At 41.3% G+C, this 19,809-nt stretch overlaps 1 protein-coding gene across 3 annotated transcripts in view; it reads left to right on the top strand.

Annotated features, from left to right (window-relative positions):
* Positions 1-19,074, top strand: part of VDAC1 (voltage dependent anion channel 1) — a 42,907-nt gene extending 23,833 nt beyond the window's left edge. For all 3 annotated transcript variants that reach the window (XM_066591048.1, XM_066591050.1, XM_066591049.1), the window contains exons 3-9: positions 338-387; positions 2,693-2,845; positions 2,940-2,992; positions 14,854-15,081; positions 15,553-15,703; positions 17,359-17,416; positions 18,179-19,074. In XM_066591048.1, the coding sequence (XP_066447145.1) occupies positions 338-387; positions 2,693-2,845; positions 2,940-2,992; positions 14,854-15,081; positions 15,553-15,703; positions 17,359-17,416; positions 18,179-18,270 (785 nt within the window). In that variant the 3' untranslated portion in view covers positions 18,271-19,074. The remainder of the gene's footprint in view (positions 1-337; positions 388-2,692; positions 2,846-2,939; positions 2,993-14,853; positions 15,082-15,552; positions 15,704-17,358; positions 17,417-18,178) is intronic.
* Positions 19,075-19,809: the final 735 nt, after the last annotated feature.

Raw genomic sequence — 19,809 nt, 5'->3', positions numbered from 1 at the left:
GTGCATCCGCTGTGGATATCCGCATCACATCCACTGCATGGCCTGGACATTAGGCCTAAAGGAATTTTAATCTACAATTTGAGAATTGCTATTTATACATTTAATGGGTAACCACAGACCATGCCTTCACTTTCCCAAACATACTGTCCATTTTGAAGTAAATTAACATATGACATGATTTTTGTGTTGATGTACATCTCGGTCATGGCAAGCATCAGAATGACTATAATGGGTGCTGTCATTGAGCAAAGGCTCACACTATAGACTTGCACATTTTACTTTTATATTGTTTCTTAATGCCATATCATTGTTTTTTAATATATCTGTTCTTTTTCAGGCTTTGGCTTCATAAAGCTGGACTTAAAAACAAAATCTGAGAATGGACTGGTAAGTTGAAATAACCTCACATTGTGGAAATGATCAAAGGAACGTATGCATATTAACCAGGATCAGCAAAAAATAGTGCAGAAACTAAAGAATAATTCATAGCAATTTGACACATTTAAAGGCACCTTAAAGAGAATGTCATCATCAAATAGCCTACTGTATAAATCAAGTTTAAAAAAAAAAATAGGTTTAAAAAAATTTATTGTAAAATTTTTAATGGCATTATCTGTATTTTGAAGAAAACTAAAATCCTGCAGTTCTCACACGGACTGCTTAGACTAATGATAGGCTGATACTTCCTGTTCAGCAATGAACTTTTTAGTAGGCATCTAATTTTCAGCACAGGCAGGATTACAATTAAAGTGACGCCCATATATGCATGTATGTAGCCAGAGGCGTAACTAGAAGGTCTTGGGCCCCAATGCAAAATCTATAACCGGACCCCTTACCTACCATGTGCTGTTTATTACACTGGTATCTTCATATGTGATAGAGGGGCCTTTGGGTCCCCTAAGGCTCCAGGGCGGGTAGCAACTGCAACCCTCACTCCCTATAGCTATGCCCCTGTATGTAACTATCTAATATATCTATGTCTCAGCCTGGTGTGGTGTGGTTTATGAAAGCAACTGTGCTATAAATCCAGCACCTAGGAGTTGTGGTTTTGCTACAAAACTCAGCATACAGTTACATCTGTAAATGATTAGAGTTGCGGTGTAATTAGATGAACGGTCTTGCCACCTGAGACCCTAAAGGGGGTTCCACCCTTAGCCTATAAAAAGGCCCGCAGAGGCTACTTGTGTGCAGTGGACCTCTTGTATAGAGCTTAATGACCATTAGCTGTCTCTACAATTCAATTGAAGAGATTTTGCCTAGTTACCATAACAGAGTTTGAGAGGGGGGGCATTATGGGACTGCGTAAAGCTGGATAGTCATATCGACCAATTGCTGCCACCTGGGCTACTCTGACCAGACTGTTAAGAATTGTTGGGACCAGTGGATGTGTGAGGGCACAAAAACAAGGCAACTGTGCTCAGGATCAACAGATCACTGGTAAAGATGATCATCCGACAAGTCCAAGCAGCTCCAACTGTTTCATTGTCTGTTATCCAGAGGCAGGTGGCACCATCGTTAAAGGGCCACTGTGTCAGAACCATTTCCAGTTGCTTGGATGAAGGGCACTTGGTCTCACAGCACACATTACATGTACTGCCTTTGATAGAGAAACTGGACTTTTACAGAGTGGAACCGGGTTCTCTTCAGCAACGAATCCAGGTTTAGTTTTGGCACTGACGACGGCTGTGTGTACCTTGAGACCTCGGGTTGAGCGCCTCAATCCTGCCTTTGCTGTGGAGTGGCACACTGCCCCCACTGCTGGTATAATGGTCTGGAGGGCCATCGCATATGACAGTCTGTCATTCCTAGTAGTGGTACGAGAGACAATGACAACTCAACAATATGTTCAGTCCATCCTGCAGCCACATATGTTGCCTCTCGTGAAACGACTTCCAAAAGGGCTTCCTAGTAACACAGGAATGCCTCCACAACATTGCCACACTTCTGGTGGCACTTCACCAGATTTATGGCCAATAGAACATGTATGGGACCATCTGGGATGCCAGCTTTGACAGCCAACAATACAAGTTTGCACGATCTATAAGCTCAGTTACAACAAGACAACTGACAACAAAAACACCTCAAATTTCATATGTTCCATAGCAAAGAAGAAACAAAGCCACCATTTTCCAGAGGGAAATGCAGAGCAGAAACCTAGAAGAGATTGTTCCTCATGCACCTTTCACTGACTGCTGATTGGATCCCATTTTTTGGTGAACATTTTGCCCTCCCACTTAATGCTCATTGTTTCCCAAAAGACACACAAATAAGTTGGAGTGGTTCTACACTGAACATAATCTTAGGGAGATTATTCTTTCTACTGCTGTAATGCTCCTTAAATCATAAAGTTAGGTGAAATCTCTGTCTGCATACAGTTTTCTCTGTTGGGATGTATGCTACAGGATTTAGCAACACTGCTATCATTGTGTTCTACGCCCCGTCCGTTTTTTATTTCAAACCTTTTTCTTTTCATATGACTAATTTGTTTTATCATTCAGGTACTCATTTGAATTATCTTGAAGTATGTATTGCTTTTTGATGATATTGTTTTTATATGTTAAACAGAATGAACTTTCATCTCATTTTGTTTTATATTGTTCCATTGTTAAAATATTTTCTTAAAATATTGTCCCACAGTTATGAACGCTGCATATCTAACGGTAATAACCATCTTTTTTATGTGCTTACCCAGGAATTCACAAGCTCAGGTTCAGCAAATGCAGAGACCAGCAAAGTCAGTGGCAGCCTGGAAACCAAATACAAGTGGTCAGAATATGGCCTGACCTTTACAGAGAAGTGGAACACTGATAATACATTGGGCACGGAGATCACTGTAGAAGATCAGGTAAGGAGGAGAGCCGACACAAAGTAGTAGATGCACATTACTAATCTGTATCTCACAAATGTAAATGCAACTGGCCAATTTCTTTTCTGTTCAGCTTGCAAAAGGACTGAAGTTGACCTTTGACTCGTCATTCTCTCCTAATACTGGGTAAGAAGTAATTGTAAAACTATGTCTACACTGGATTCCTTGCTTGCTAATACACTTTTATTGATTGATTGTAGTGTGTCCTTTTGAGCTTTGTGTCAGTATTTCATGATCTTAATAGCGATATTGATGACCGCTTTGTAATGACCCTGTTATTTGATGTCTCTTTTGGAACTAGATGACAGGAAAAAAAATAGAGGGACACTTTCCTAGTACAATATGAAGATTGTCACAAGTATCACAATGTGCACTGACCTGATAGAGTTGTGTTAGAAATAGACTGAGTTTCCAATAGTCTCGTCATAGGGCTCCTCCAATTCCTCACATAGAGGCTCTCTTTAGACTTGGCTCATCCAACGCCTTTAGGCACATTGGGTGACAAAAGAATGCCATCGTTGGCAATGAAAAGCAGAAGTTTCGGCATCATCCCATAAAAGGTCAACAGTACACAAATCCTCTATAAATGTATGTTGTCAAGCGTTTGTTTTTTTTTTTGGGGGGGGGGGGTGGCTTCCTCGCCGACAACTCACTTTTTATTGGATTCCATGCGATAGTGATATTTGCCAGCCTTGTCTCAGGCCAACTCGACTTTGCTGGACACATTCTACATCTCTCTAAGTCAATAACTCACATAGAGAGAAGGAACCAACTTGGATATAATAAGAATATCCTAATCCAAAGTAGCACAGCTTTGGTGGTGTGTACTAGTAGCTCAATGTATGGTTACTATCTGTTACAAGAATGCCTAGGTCCAATAGAGAAAAATGGATTGTGATCATACATAAAGCTATCACAGCCCACTACCAGAGCCATAGTTCTTCTAAGTTGGACATTCTTTATGCATCCTAACTTCTTTGTGACCAAATGGGGTAAAGTGATTAGACTGATAGAATCTGATTAGTTGAAATCCAACTGTTTAACCAAACATAATGGTTGCAGTGATTTCTGGCTTCCTCCCTAGAAATAATATGGTCGGTATAGAAAGATAGCATTTGACACAATAATCATATGGCAGCAGGCTATCTCATGTTTTTGATTAGCTGTACATTATCAGGTAGGTGATATTGATGGCTTTGATCAAACCTTTCTACTTTACTTTTAGTCATATCTGGAACAATTTAAAACTGGATTTGATCACAAAGTCCTTCTATGAACACTTTTTCTACTTCTGAGCGCTCGTTCAGTGTGTCGTTTACCAACTTTACTACTTCTACTGTCTTAGGGGCCTGTGTAGAAAGAAAATATGAGAGCCCCCTGGAAAACAATCAGCAGATTTTCCCTTACTCCTATGACCACACTTATGAGTTCAGGAAAGCGCCACGGTCACTAAGAATTAAATCCCTCCTTTTGACAGCTTCGAAATTGAGACTCATGCCCTGAGAAATGAGGGTCTTTCAGATGTGGTAGTTCACTTTCTTTCCACTAGTAATGTGTTATGTTTAAAATCTCTTAAAATATTGAAAGCAATCTTTAATTTTAACAGGATTTCAATAGATATGCTTTTTATGTCCAGTTAGTACATTAGTATAAAACTCTCTTCAAGAAGGCTTAAAAAAATCTCAAACCTAGCACTCTAAAAATCCCAAGTTTTGGCCCAAAGTTTGTGACAACCTTGGCTCAAAGATTCCTTAGAGCCTACTGCACTTTAAAATCTAAGCCCCCACCCTGGGTCCTTAGTTTTGTTCTGGGACAGCTATCTAGACAACGCTTCCTTTAACCCCTTTCCGCTGCCGCCCTTTAAAATTTTTTTTTTCATTTCATCCTCCCCTCATTAAAAAAAATTGCAACTTTATTTTTTCAGCGACATAGCTACATGGTGGCTTGTTTTTTTTCAAAATTTGTTTTATAATTTTTAATGGTGCAATTTAACATGCCATATGTGTTTGAAAGCGTCTAAAAATGTCTAACATAAAAGAGAGTAATTATGCCATTTTATGAGTAGTTCTGCTTTTATTATGTTCACGGTACAGTGAAAATTATATCTTTTTATTCTGTGGATCTGTAAAATTACGATATTATCAAACTTACATTGTGTTTTTTTTTGTTTGTGTGTGTGGTACTAATTTTAAAAAAAATACCGGTGACCTGCAGTTTTATTGAGATCATTGTGGGGCACGTACGATGTTTTGATCGCATATATTACATTTCTTTTCTTTGAGTCGAGTTGACAAAAAAAAGCTCAATCCCAGCATCTTTTGTTTTTTCCTGATGTGTTTACCGTGCGGGATTAATAATGTGATATTTTAAGAAATTGAACTCTTACAAATAAGACAATAGCAATTTTTAACTTTATCTTAAATGTTTTCTCTTTTGAGTGTTTTTTTTTATTTCTAATTAAAATTTTACTTTAAAAAAAAATCCCATAGGGGACTTGAACTTGAGACTGTGTGTCTGATTACAATACTATAGTATTGAATTATACTGCATTCTTACCAGCTGTATTTTGACCAGCAAACAGTCATGGCAGCCCTTAGGGCTTCCAGAAGGCTCTAAGTTACTATGATGATCTCATCGTGGGGGGTAAGGGTGGCGGAGGGGTGTTTAAGACATCAGAATCCCTATCACTCCGTTTAAATGTCATTGTCAGCAACATTTTAAAGATTAACTCCAATCACAGCCATGGCGGATGGATGTCAGCTGTGAAAGATGGCCAACACTTGCCTGACGAGCCTGCTTCATACAATCTATACTATGTACTTGCACTGTATATGTATGGCACGTCGGAAAGGGGGTAAATAACATTATAGTTAAAATCTTGTACTACAAAGTTGCTTTTCTCATTGCAGTTACATCTGTTACAAGGGTGGGAGAAATCACTACTATCTCTGCCTCTAAACCTTATGAAAAGAGGGAATCTAGAATATTAGTATAAGAATCCTATGTATGGTATAGAAAAATAATATGGTTGTAAGAAGGGCCTTAAATATCTAGAGGTCACCAGCTAATGGAGGAAATCTAAACTCTTCATCCATTTCCAAGGCTGCAATAAAAAGGAGAACGAGTAACCAGCAGAACGGTAGCCAGATAGTCTAGGGGGCATTCGAGCTAATCTATATCTCAGCGCGGTTGGAACCTCCATCTGGTTGTGGGGCACATTCTGCTAGAGCAGTCTCTACATCTTAGGCAGAGAGGGCCAATACTTCCATTGACCAAATCTGTAACACCGGTACTTGGAATTCCCCGTGGTCATTGCCACTACACACTGTCTTGTGGCCGGCACTCCTATCAATAGGAGTTGCATCTACAATTATATGTGCCAACCAGCTTCCGCTCCAACCACTATATATTGTGGTGCTGACAGCGGGTGGCCAGTCAGCTGATCGACCACTTGGCACCCCAGCCGATCAACTATTGATGACCTATCCTGAGAATAGATCATCAATATTTCTTTGCAAAACCTTTTTAAACATAACTATAAACAGACCGAGGAGATGAAGGGTGTTCCTGCCTTTTTAAAGACATCTAGGCGGTCCTGTTTTCTGCCCAGATGGGAGGTGATCTCTCATGGATGCTGTCATGGACTCATGGAAAACTGATTACCAGTAAATCTTGTTTTTTCTTTCAGTACCATCTCTAAACTGCTGACACCCAATTAGATTCCTCTCACAACACCCCTTCACTACTGCAAAACCCCAGTGATTGTCTATCAGCCATTCTTAACATCATGTCCTCTATCTGAAACATAAGCTTTCCAAAACGGAACTTCTTTTGTTTCCACCATCTACCACTGCAATCTACCTAAACCTGTTAGTTTTATTTTGATGTGTGATGCTACCATAACAACACCTCGGTTGCACGTTCGCTCTCTTGGGATTACATTTTACTCAGATCTTTCCTTCACAGCCTATATTCGGTCGATTCTCATATCCAGAATCTGCCCTTTTCTTACTTGTGGAAACACTAAAAACTCTGGATAAGGGAAATAATAATTCTCCTCCTGACCACTGTAACTCACTGCTAATAATCGGTCTCTCCCTTACTAAAGTCTCCACTCTCCAATCTATTCTGCATGCAGCAGCCAGTGACTGCAATGGTTGCCTCTACACTAAAGAATACAGTGTATACTTATCCCTCTTCCTCTGTAAGGCACTGCCCTATAGATTCCCCTTCCTCTCTGTCACACAACCTGTGCTCTCCATTATGCTAATGATTTTGGACTAGCATCCTCTGAACCTCCCATCTCCAAGACCAGTTCTTTGGAATGCATTACTACAGACCAGTTTATCTCCAATTTCCACAATTTTAAGCGTGCTTTAACCCCTTAAGGCCATGCCTTATTTTGGCCATAAGAACACAACGATTACTGTAGAATTTTCATCTCCAATTTTCAAGATTCATAACCTTTTTTTAATATCCTTTTTCTGTTCCCATAGCCATATGAGGGCTTGTTTTTTTGCGTCGCCAACTGTAGTTTTTATTGGTACCATTTTGGGGTACATATAATGTATTAAACTTTTTTTAATTTCTTTTTCTGGAGGGCAGGGAAAGAAACCACATTGATTACATCACGGAGTGCCGATGACATCACAGAGAGAGCGTGCTCCCTCTGTGAACGCTTTTACATGCCGCGATGTACATTGATTGTGCCCTGTAGGGGGTTAAGAGCAGGGATCGATGTTATTGATCCTTGCTGTTGCAGGGGGAAGCCGGCTCCTGCTGTGGGATGGCACGGGCTCCATTCTGAGTTCGAGCCATCCACAGGATGTAAGTTTATGGCCTCTTGCTTTACGTGCTCCCCAGCCAGGACGTAGACTTGCGTCCTATGGCATTAAGGGATTAAAAACCCATCTATTTAGGCACGCCCTATCGCATCCTCTTATCTAACTCTTCTCTATTTACCACTCTTCTGCTTTCTTCCTCAGTACCTGACCCCTTCCTCCATCAGTAACCCTCACAATCCGTACTCTCAAAGGCATTTCTTAAAGCACTTCCTAACTCTGCATACACCGACATTGGTGACTAGCCTGTGCAGCCTTGTCTATTAAGCCATTTAGTATAAAAGATGACTGGATCACTGCACAGAGCAAGCAGTAACTCTTGTGTCGCTCCTATTTCTTCAGATTGCAAGCTCTTGCAATCGGGGCCCTCACTACTATTATTCAAATTGTTGGTTAGTTTATTATTGCCAAGTCGAGAATTCAAACTCCCATGAAGCAGGTACAGCAAGAGACAAGAGTCCGAAGTTTGCAGACAAGTATATCCCTCACTGCTCTACGTCAGGACTAAGTGGAGAGGGCAAAATGTCCAGAAAGTCTGCCATTGTTGTTGGGTTTGTTTTTACAGCGTCCACCAGTTGGGAAAATTACCATAACTTTTTTTTATGTGGATCAGCACGATTACTGCGATACCAAGTTTATGGAGAGTTTATCTTTTTACTACTTTTGCAAAATAAAAACAACATTAAAAAAAAAATCTGCATCTTTCCATTCTAAGACCCATAACATTTTTATTTTTCCGGCAGTGGAACCTTGTGAGGCCTTGTTTTTTGCAGGCAGAGCTGTGGTTTTTATTGGTGCAATTTTGAGATACATGTAGATTTTGGATTGCTTTTTATCACGTTTTTTTGGGAGGTGAACAAAAGAGAAATAGCAATTCTGGCATTAATTTAAAAAATTATTTTTACAGCTTTCACCTCTTAAGAGAAATTTAAAAAAAAGTTCCATGTCTGCATCGTTATAAATGCGGTAATACCAATTAGGTGGTGTATTTTTTTTTTGTTTGTTTTATTTTATCCCTTAAAAACTGATTTTTGTGGGGGAAAATGTGTTGTTTTTTTAAACTGGATTTTTGTTTTCTTTAAATGTAATTTTTATTGCACTTTTTCTTTACACTATTTTTAGTCCCTCAAGGAGGCTTGAAGATATGACAATTTGATCACTAGGATAGTACACTGCATTACTTATTAAGCGCATTCTACTAAGCCTGTAATAGTAGTGTATTAGACTCTGCCGCAGGTGAGGTCTAATAAACTGAGTTATATGTTAAACATGGAAGCCTTTGTCCGGTTTCTGGTAGACATGGGAACCCATTGGTACCTTTCCGATCACATTGACTAAGCCCCCTCCCCCTTTCATCTGCTAGCATGCCGCAGTTGCTATGGATTGTGGCATATAAGGGGTTAAACTGCCATGATCTGAGGTGTCTGCTGGAGTCTGGCTGTCAGTACTCAGCCAAGCCACCACCTTAAAAAGATGTGCAGGTTGAAAGCTTATTATTGAGGTCATTAAAAAGGTGTATTGACTGTCACTAAGGGGTTAATAATCATATTCACAAAACTTCAAATAACATAGGCATTAAAACATGTCTGCTGCAGTTGTCAACACGCCATGCAACAGCCTGGGCGTGTTGCATGGCGATCAACACGCTGCAGTGGGGGCTGTTGCATGGCGAGTACTATACAGAAGGACCAGCAGAGTCAATACAGAGGAGTTCCCAATTTAAGAGTATTCCAGCTTTATCTTGAACGTTGCGGTTTCGGGGGCGTTTTTTCAGTGTGGCCTGGTAGATGTGATCCAGCGGGTGTCATATCCACTTAGTCTTGAAGTGCCGTGAAGTGTATATCTTATGTCAAACAGGGTAATTCGCAGGAGGTACTGCAGCTAGGCGTTTGTGTATAGTAATTTAGAGTGTGTCTTATCTGAAGTGTATGTTAAACCACATGTTGCTCTCAGTAGGAGAAACAAAATGATCTTGTAGATGTGATTCGTTTTTAGTGGTTAACAAAAAAGAAATGATGTTAACGGCGTAAGCTTTGGAGACTACTTAGGTCTAACAAAGTACCAAACTTTTTTTCCTTTTTTCCAAATGAAAGATACCAGAATGTACCACACACAGATTAAAGTAGCAGCCTGATGAAGAGGCCTAAGTAGGCTTGAATTCTTGCAATGTTAACATCCTGTATTTTTGTTAGCCATTAGAAGGTATCATATCTACAAGATTATTTCATCTCTTTTACTGAGAACAATCACATTTTGTCTTAATTGCGTGACCAAGAGATTAAATGCTTTAGATCAGGGACTATAGAAGATACTTATGGTTAATCACTGTTCTCTTTTATTTTTCATTTATTGGTACTATTCCAAGTAAATGAAATCTACTCCATGATTGACAATGCTACCCAGTGTATATCTTGTGATAAATATTATTACTCTTAGTAAGAGAAACAAAATAATCTTGTAGGTACGATACCTTTTAATGGCTGACGAAAAGAAATGATGTCACAGCAATCTCTGCTGTATCATCATTTAATTTCTTAGCCATTCAAAGGTATCTACCTACAAAATGTTGTTTTCCTTACTTAAGAGTTCTACTGGCTAAGATGGTACCAAACTTTTTTCATCTTCTGCCATGTGTGAAGTCCTTGAACAGCTGTTTAAAGTGACCATTCGATCCTGGAGAAACAAAGATGGTGCACCGCTTCTTTGCACATTGTACATTAGTATGCATCATTAGTATAAGACGCTATACCTGCTTTGATTGACTAGTGCTGCCCATATATGCAGCCCTGGCCAGTCAGATCAGCATCTAGTGTCTTAGACTACTGATGCATACTAATTCACAATGTGCAAGAGGTAGTCAGAGAACCGGAGGGTCCACTTTAAGGGTGCATGCTGCTGTTCAAGATGTGACCAAGTTGCACATTTTGAAGCCCAGATTCTGGATCTAAAGGAGTAACTTGCAACACTGAGATCTTTTGGCAACATGAAAAGGAGTTTGTTGCTCACTGAGCAGGCACTCGCTGTGGTAGATATGGGATGGTAGCATAGATATGCAGGATGATGAAGTAGCTAGCTGGATGACAGAAGGCGGGGTAGAGGGAATAGTGTCAGGGAGGCTAGTGCTGATCTGGCATAGCTCAAAAACTTTCCAAAGTTGGCAGATGAGGGGAATGTCAATTCAGTGTTAGCACTATTGTAGCAAGACATGTCCTCCAGGGAAATGTCTGCTCCAGTAAGAAGTGAATAGCAATGCAGGGCAGGCTAGAAGAAAACCACTGGGACAAATATCCGGGTCCAGATGACCTACACCGCCAAATTCTAAGGGAATTAAGTAATGTGATAGACCATTATTTCTTTTATTTAGGGACTCTATAGTGACTGGGTCTGTTCCACTGGATTGCCACATAGCAAATGTGGTGCTAATTAGAGATGAGCGAGCGTACTCGGAAAAGCACTACTCGCTCGAGTAATTTGCTTTATCCAAGTATCGCTGTGCTCGGGGCTAAAGATTCGGGTGCCGCTGCGGCTGACAGGTGAGTCGCAGGGGAGAGCGGGCGGGAGAGAGGGAGAGAAAGATCTCCCCTCCGTTCCTCCCCGCTCTCCCCTGCAGCTCCCCGCTCCGTGCCGGCACCCAAATCTTCAGGGACGAGCACAGCGATACTCGGATAAAGCAAATTACTCGAGCGAGTAGTGCTTTTCCGAGTACGCTCGCTCATCTCTAGTGCTAATATATTCAAAAAGGGGTGAAACAGTGAGTCTGGAGCCTATATGCTAATAAGTTCAACTGCTGTTGTAGATAAAATGTTTGAATAGTTTCTAAGAAATGTAATCCTCGAGTAACTAATTGATAATAGCTGTACAATTCTGTATCAGCATGGGTTTATGAGAGACCGCTCCTGTCAAACCAACCTGATCAGCTTCTACAAGAAGGTGAGTTTTAGACTGGAACAGGGAGAGTCATTGGATATCATATCCTGTTTTTTCCCAAAATGTTTCATACTGTCCCACATAAAAGGTTGGCATATAAGTAAGAATGCTTGGTTTGGGGAAAAACCTATCTGAGTGGGTAAGTAACTGGCTCAGTGTTGCAAAGCAGAGGGTGATTATTAAAGGGTTTGTACCAAGATTGACTGTTGTCATTTATGCACAAATCAGGTGATAAGTCTAATCTTGTGGGGGTCTCCGCAACTGATCCTGAATATGGAATTCCCATATCCCCCTGTCATATTCACAGCAGGCTGAGTAAACCCAACCCCCCAATGAGGAGGAGATTAAATGAAGCGGTGGTTGCACGTGCATGGCATTGCTCCATTCATTTCAGCCGGGATGACGGAAATAAGTGAAAATACGAGCTTGTCTATTTCCTTCAGCCCTGTTGAAATGAATGGAGCAATGCTGCACATGTTTTAACCACTGCAATACAGGTGGGTGCGGTGAGCCCACAGTGACTAAATGAGGGGGATACAGTACCCCCATTTTCATGAGCAGACTTATTACTTATCCTATGGTTAAGCGATATGTCAATCTTGATACAACCCCTACAATAGTAATTACTACTTTTGAGTCACCGGTAGTAGTGGGGTACCGCAGGGGTCAGTATGGGACCCTTTTCTCTTTTAATATATTAACAAGTTTGTAGAAGGATTGTAGAGTAACATTTCAATATTTGCAGATGATACATAACTATATAAAGTAGTTAACACAAGAGAGGGCAGTATACTGTTGTAATGGAACTGAATTAAGTTAGAACATGGGGCAAGCTAGGCCAGGGATCAGGGAGGCCCAAGGCCGGGTTCCCTGCGCATGGTTATGGCCACCAGCCCGGCCCGCTCCCAAAAATCTGTCAGTTCCTCCTGCTAGTAGCACTAACAAAATCTTTTACACACAATCACAGGACTGCTGTGCTGTCTCCCTTCTGACACTGTGCACTTTCACTGCGTCTCCTCACTCCTCCTCCCTGCTCAGTCACTCGGACTACAGTGAACGCTGGAGATACTCGTTCTCATTCACTTACACGATTTGTTGTTTGAGGGAGCCAACAATGTATCAGTCTGTGTAGTCGGGCTAGACTGGTAAATTCTATCATCGTTTGATGTAACTGACCATTATAGACACGGTGTAACTCATTCTGATACGCTGCTTCCGTAACTTTCACTCACTTCTATGCAAGTTCCAGAAACTGTGTAGCACAGGTAGTTTGGCAGCATATAGACAAGTGTATATAGTAGTATATCAGAATAGACAATAAAATGAAAATTTCCTAATTCAGACAACTCAGTAATTGAGAGAATTCTCTTAAGACAAGGATAAATACTGTATGTAGAATTCTTACGGTTACAGTTAGCCATAAAGTTTAGGACATTTTCTTGGCACATTTTAAGGATGTGGGTAAAACTAAAAGAACAAAGTTGGACCTTAATTCTTTCCAATCCACTGTCTGACGTCTAAAGACATTATGATTTAAGGCTGTATAGCTCCGATGTTGGAAGATGTCCATCGGGGTTCTCTTACTGTGTATTGCCAGCATCTCTGCTGTCAGAGCCTATCCAACGTGTCACCTTGTGTAGTACTGGCTTTAGCCAGCATATAGCGCCGTTGTATAACGGCAGAAAAGAGTAAGCCCCCTAGGAAAACCAGGATACACATTGGATTGGAAAGGGTTAATACTATAAAATGCTCACAATTATATGAGTGGACTGTATGCATAAAGTGAATCTACTAGTAAACAAGGGCATACCTATGGCAGGTGCATCCAGGCCCTGGTGCTTTAGGGGGCCAATAATGTCTTTATTCCCCATATGAGAAGATCAGTACTATAAATGACGCTTTATAGATGAGAGCTCTTGTTATAGATTTTGCATTGGGGCCAAAGTACTTAACGTTCCTTCTCTTGCTAGTAGCTAGCTAAGCCTGGGTTCACACAGGGCGGATTTGCCGTGTGGAATTTCGCCGCAGCAAATCCACCCGCGGCCGCTAATCTCAGGATTAGGCAGCCATGTGGACGAGATTTCTCAGAAATCTTGTCCACACGGGACTGCCAATCCGCTGCGGTAAGTCCGGCTGAAACCTCGGCTGCGGCGGCCGCAGCCGCGGTTTCACAAGATGCAGCATGTCTATTTATTGTTTACTTTCGTCGCGGCCGCGCTCTCCTCTATGGGAGCGCCGACCGCAACGGAAAACAGCGAGCGGCCGGGCCGCTTCAAAGCCGCCGCGTTCTCCCGGCGGAAATCTTGCGGTTTTTGCTGCGGCCAAACCGCGGGATTTCCGGCGGGAATACGCCCCGTGTGAACCCAGCCTAATAGTACTTTGATGCTTATCTTTCCTGGGGACGTAGGATCTATCATGAAATTCAATCCTTGTTTTAATGGCAACAGATATCCCGGCCAATTAGGCTGTCCCCATCCAAATTAGTTTGTTGGTGTACCAAACTGAACTCAGTAGGGTGTGTACAACCATCTTTTGAGAGATGCATTATTTGCATTTCCCTTATGCCATTTCAGTAATGGCATTTAGAACATCCCTCTACTTGCCTGCAAATGTTGCAAGCAGAATTCATGCAGCTTGAGCATAGATTTTCTTGCCAACTGGGTTTGAACACATTCTCTGCAGGATCTATTCAGAGACTATGGGCTGACGGAAATGGCCTCTTAGGCTGGGTTCACTTGGGGCGGATTACCAGCGGAATGTCTGCAGCGAACATTCCGACGCAGATTACCCGCCTTTAAACCCGCACCATTTGGTGTGCATTTTGAAGTGGGTTTCGTCAAGAATACCTGTGCGGAATTCGCCCCCTCATTGTTGCGGTTTTGAATTCCGCACCTCAAGGAAGTTTCTGTACGGGTTTTGTGCGGGTTATTTCCGCAGCATTCGGACAAGATTTTCAAAATCTCGTCCACTTTGCTGCTACTGTAAATGCAGCATTCCGCAGCGACTCCGCCCCGTGTAAATCCAACAATGCTCTTGTGACTTGTCCCTGCTCTATTATCAGTGTGCATTGTGTTGTCCTGCATGCCATTTACTATTGTCCTTAAGTTACATTATTCTAGCCTTTGTTCCTCAGCTGACACAAATTGTATTTGTGATTTTACTGGACTATTTCCTTTCATAAAGAACAATGTGATTGTCTTGTCTCCTGTAAATATTTAGAAAGAAGAATGCGAAGATTAAGAGTGCATACAAGCGAGAGCATATTAATGTGGGCTGTGATATGGATTTTGATATCGCCGGTCCATCTGTACGCGGTGCTGTGGTGTTTGGCTATGAGGGCTGGCTAGCTGGTTACCAAATGACATTTGAATCTGCAAAGTCTAGAGTCTCACAGAGTAACTTTGCCGTTGGATATAAAACGGATGAATTCCAGTTGCACACCAATGTGTAAGTAACACAAAAACATACATTACCATCTGAAAGTTTAGCATAAAAAACTTCAAATGAATTCACTAAATCGGTCATTACCTACTCTGTCAGTCAAGTTGGCAGTCTCCACCACTCGCTGTCAATGAAATCCGTCATCAACCATCATTGATAGTGAGCAGTAAAGACTACCTACTTGACTGAATGCTAATGGTAGGCTCAATATCTAACGGGAACTGGTGCAGGAGAATTGGGGTGGAGGTGTAGACACAATACAAAATACAGCGATGAGGTCAACAGAGGCTCGGCTGTAAAGCTATGCTGGTGGTCCTGCTGATCAGAGGGCTAATAGGTCTTTAATTTTAAACTTTTTAAAAGATGTGATTGACCTTTGAATATATGGGGTTTATTTAAATTGTGTTTATGATCTGGTGTGCTCAAAAGGTGCTTTTATTTCCATTAATGTATTAATATGTGACATGTTGCCAACAGGAACGATGGTACAGAATTTGGAGGCTCAGTATATCAGAAAGTAAATGATAAATTGGAAACTGCCATAAACCTGGCATGGACAGCAGGAAATAGCAACACTCGCTTTGGAATTGCAGCCAAATATCAAATTGACTCAGATGCTTCATTCTCTGTAAGTATGCGCTGGAATGTTTATAGAGGAAAGGGCGAGCACCAACACATCCTCGTGTGTGCATGTACATGTGGCATGTTACTGAAGGTTAAGAAGGAATGAGCAGTAATCGTGCATGTTAATGACCCTCGTTTGACAGTCACATCCGTTGTACTTGAGATATCAATGGTGTCTCCTCAGTATTGCTGTCAAACCCTGTTATTTCCTTAAAGGGGTTGTCCCGCGGCAGCAAGTGGGTCTATACACTTCTGTATGGCCATAATAATGCACTTTGTAATATACATTGTGCATTAATTATGAGCCATACAGAAGTTATAAAAAGTTTTTTACTTACCTGCTCCGTTGCTAGCGTCCTCGTTCCCATGGAGCCGACTAATTTTCGCCCTCCGATGGCCAAATTAGCCGCGCTTGCGCAGTCCGGGTCTTCTGCAGTCTTCTATGGAGCCGCTCGTGCCAGAGAGCGGCTCCGTGTAGCTCCGCCCCGTCACGTGCCGATTCCAGCCAATCAGGAGGCTGGAATCGGCAATGGACCGCACAGAAGAGCTGCGGTCCACGGAGACAGAGGATCCCGGCGGCCATCTTCAGCGGTAAGTATTGAAGTCACCGGAGCGCGGGGATTAAGGTAAGCGCTCCGGTAAACTTTCTTTACTTCCCTGCATCGGGGTTGTCTCGCGCCGAACGGGGGGGGGGGGGGGGGGTTGAAAAAAAAAAACCCCGTTTCGGCGCGGGACAACCCCTTTAAGTCTCTCTCAGGGGTTAGTAGTGGATAGCAGACTGATGAAGGGGTCGACGAAACCTGAAACAAACCTCAGCCACACTGTGCTTTGTCAGCACTTGCATTGATAGGCCATGATTAAGATTGACTAGTACCATGCGTATTGAGAACTTATCCACTAAGGGCTTCTTCACACACAACTGTATTTGCACACGCAAAATTTGATCCCTAAACACAGAGAATAGAATCCATTTATTTCAATGGGTTTGTCCCCATGAACGTGTTTCATAAATGGCAATTAAATCTGCAGAAAAGGTGTGTCACGTGCACGTTTGAATTGGCCCTGCGCATGCAAAAAGTACAGTAATCTAAGCAGAGATGCGCGCAAATCTAACTCAACATCCTTGTTCATGTGCAGTTACGTTGCGCTAGGGCGAGTGTTTTCGCGCTAATGCTTATGTGAAGTCGCCTTTAGCCTGGGATAAGTTCTATATTATTGAAACTTTGTGAGGGTCTCCCCATGGCGAAAACAAGAGTGGCTGATTTAGCGTTGGAAATGATTTGTGGTCAGTAGCAAAATGCTGTTTATTATGGGGTCATCATGATCAGTGAAAGCAAATGTCCATTTTTGTTAAAAAAATAAAATTAGTTTGCAGTGTTAGTCTATTAGGATTTAGTGTCTGTATAACCCTGTAGTGAAGATAATTGCTGCATATGTCACTGGCTAATACAATGTTATATTATGTACTAGTGGAAAATATTGTGACCTCTCCATAATATGTACGTGGGGTTAAATACTCTTGTATTACAGAGGTGACCCCTTTATTGGCTAACACGCTACCACGCCATTTTTGCTGTATATCTTTAATATGTATATTATTCTAGAGGGGTCTGTTAGAAATAGATTAGTATTATTAATCAAGTAATGATTTTCTTGCAGGCTAAAGTGAATAACTCAAGTCTGATTGGATTAGGATATACTCAAACCCTTAAGCCAGGTAAAGATTTTCTGATGATTAATTTATCAAACTAAGGCCGGTTTCACACAGGCAAGAAAGTCGCACAATTTTTGCGCGATGCGAGAGACAGTGGAAACGCAGAATTACAAAAACAGTGATTTTTGAATGGTTTCATTCTCATTTGTGATGTTATCACTCACGCGATATTGCCTGGGGGAAAAAAATTGCAGTATGTTCTATCTTTTTACGATATTGCCCATTGCTTTTAATGGGCCGGTGGCAGCAGCGTCGGACTATTGAAAGCAAAAGCAGAACTCCGTGATCCTCTGCCATGGCTATGATGGTAGGGGAATCCATTCATCGCTGGTGGGGGAATCCCTTTATCCCCGCAGGGATGAAGGGATTCCTGACAGTGGCCTTTTTATGTGGCTGTTTTCACATAAAAAGTCCTCGCATCCATGGGGCTTTTCACATGGTGGAAAGTGCGATATTGGGCCGTGAATCATAGACCAATGTCGCCCTTGCTTGTGTAAAACTAGCCTTAATGTGATTCTTGTCATGTCATGTCTATATCATGTGGGTCAAGCACTAGTCACTGGCTAAATGCAGAAGTGCCTGTATTAATTTTACCTTTAGGTTTTCCCTTCAGTCTACTGGATGTTTTTCTGCATAGCTCATTGTGATTGATAGGTCTTCCTCCATGCACAAATATGGAGAGACCGGTCAATCACAATTAGCAGAGGCTTTGTTTTAGCTTTTGTTTTCAATGTAAGAAATAATACATATTATTTTTTTTTTTAGGTATCAAATTAACACTATCCACGCTGCTTGATGGCAAGAACATCAATGCCGGAGGTCACAAATTGGGCCTAGGACTAGAATTTGAAGCATAACTCATCTCACTCTGCTCCAGATTGTGGTCCGATGTTCTGCAGCATAGATATCCTATGAATCTAGTGTACCTTTTTAATGTTTTGTGTCCTGGATACAAACAACCCTGTATATTAATGATGTGTTTCCAATGGGACAACAAGAATCACTATGCTTTCAAGTGTTACTGCAATGGAATGCCAGACAAAGAACTACACTTTAGGGAACAGGTTTTGCTACTCCAGGATAAGTTTGAAATACTTCATAGCTGCTTATTTCTACTATGCTCGTAAAACTGGAAGGTGTTACTTACCTTTTTTACCAAAGTAGTTTTAAAAGTCTATTGAGAAACACAGTAATATATTTTAAATTATTCAATTCTGTATCTCGGCATAGCATTTCAAGAACCTACATTGAGAAAAGGGAGTTAAAAGTTGCGATCACTAACATTACACAACAGGGAACTTCGCAACCAAGTATTTCATGGACTGTGCTAGTCTCATAAGACAGTTGTCTGACATTATAAATGTTGTCCTACATTATAAATGTTGTCCATAGACCTTCCTAAGGTATATTTGTGTCTTACAATTTTTTGCACCATGTAATTCCCTTCCCTCACCCAATACAGGAAAGCTTCATAGAGCCATATGCAAAGGAAGAGACCTATTTCATCAAGTCCCTACAGTGATGTCACACGTAACCACTCTTCAAAAGACTTTTACTGCTTTTATTTCCTGCACCATGTACTTTCTTCCAATTTCTGAAACTACAACCCCAATTTTGCTGTATGCAACATCCACTGAAATAAATCCCAAATATGGCTCTGGTGTGACGTGTATTTACTGCTGTGCAGATAGATGGAGCCTGATGTTTTCTGTTAGCCATTGTGTCCTCTTGTGGGCTCACTGACAGATACAGAAAAAGGATTGATCTCCAGTTTTGAGAAGATCTGATATTTTGTTAGTTTGCAAGCTCCATTTGGGGTCTTTGGCACAGATCTGTCCAAAAATCCCACATAAAATAGGGCAGCATGCTGCAATATCTCATCCAAAATGGAAACACAGATGTGAACAGCGCCTTAGTTCAGATAGCGAAGCACTGCAGCTTTATGAACATAAGGACAAGAGAAAAGTGAATGAGTTGCAACCATTGCCCAAATCCCTGTCTGTAATCCATTAGAGGGGTATTGCGAAGAATGTCTCTTGTTCTTGAGGACTCATGTGATCATGCATTATAATAGGTGACTATTGAGTTCAGTAAGAAGAAGTTTTGTTACAAATGTATGGCAGCTTTCCCCAGAGATAATTAATGTTCAAATGTTGGTTGTGCTCCTCCTTCAAGACTCTGTGATCAATGCACCATAAGGTGAACTGCAAATTTTAAAGGCGATTCTCCTGTTGAGACAACCCCTTTTACAATAGAAGAGCTGCTATTTGATTGGTTATATGCTACTCTTCCCCTTTATTCTTGCACTAGTTTTGATCTCCATGTACTGTGGATGGTTTAAGGCGTTGCTTGTCATCCTCCCAAACCTGGCATTCTCGTTGTCATGCATCTTTCTT

Source organism: Eleutherodactylus coqui, chromosome 2 (genome assembly GCF_035609145.1).
Source record: "Eleutherodactylus coqui strain aEleCoq1 chromosome 2, aEleCoq1.hap1, whole genome shotgun sequence".
NCBI lineage: Eukaryota > Metazoa > Chordata > Amphibia > Anura > Eleutherodactylidae > Eleutherodactylus > Eleutherodactylus coqui.
The sequence above is the reverse complement of the archived record's forward strand: the minus strand, read 5'-3'. Positions and strand labels throughout refer to the sequence as shown.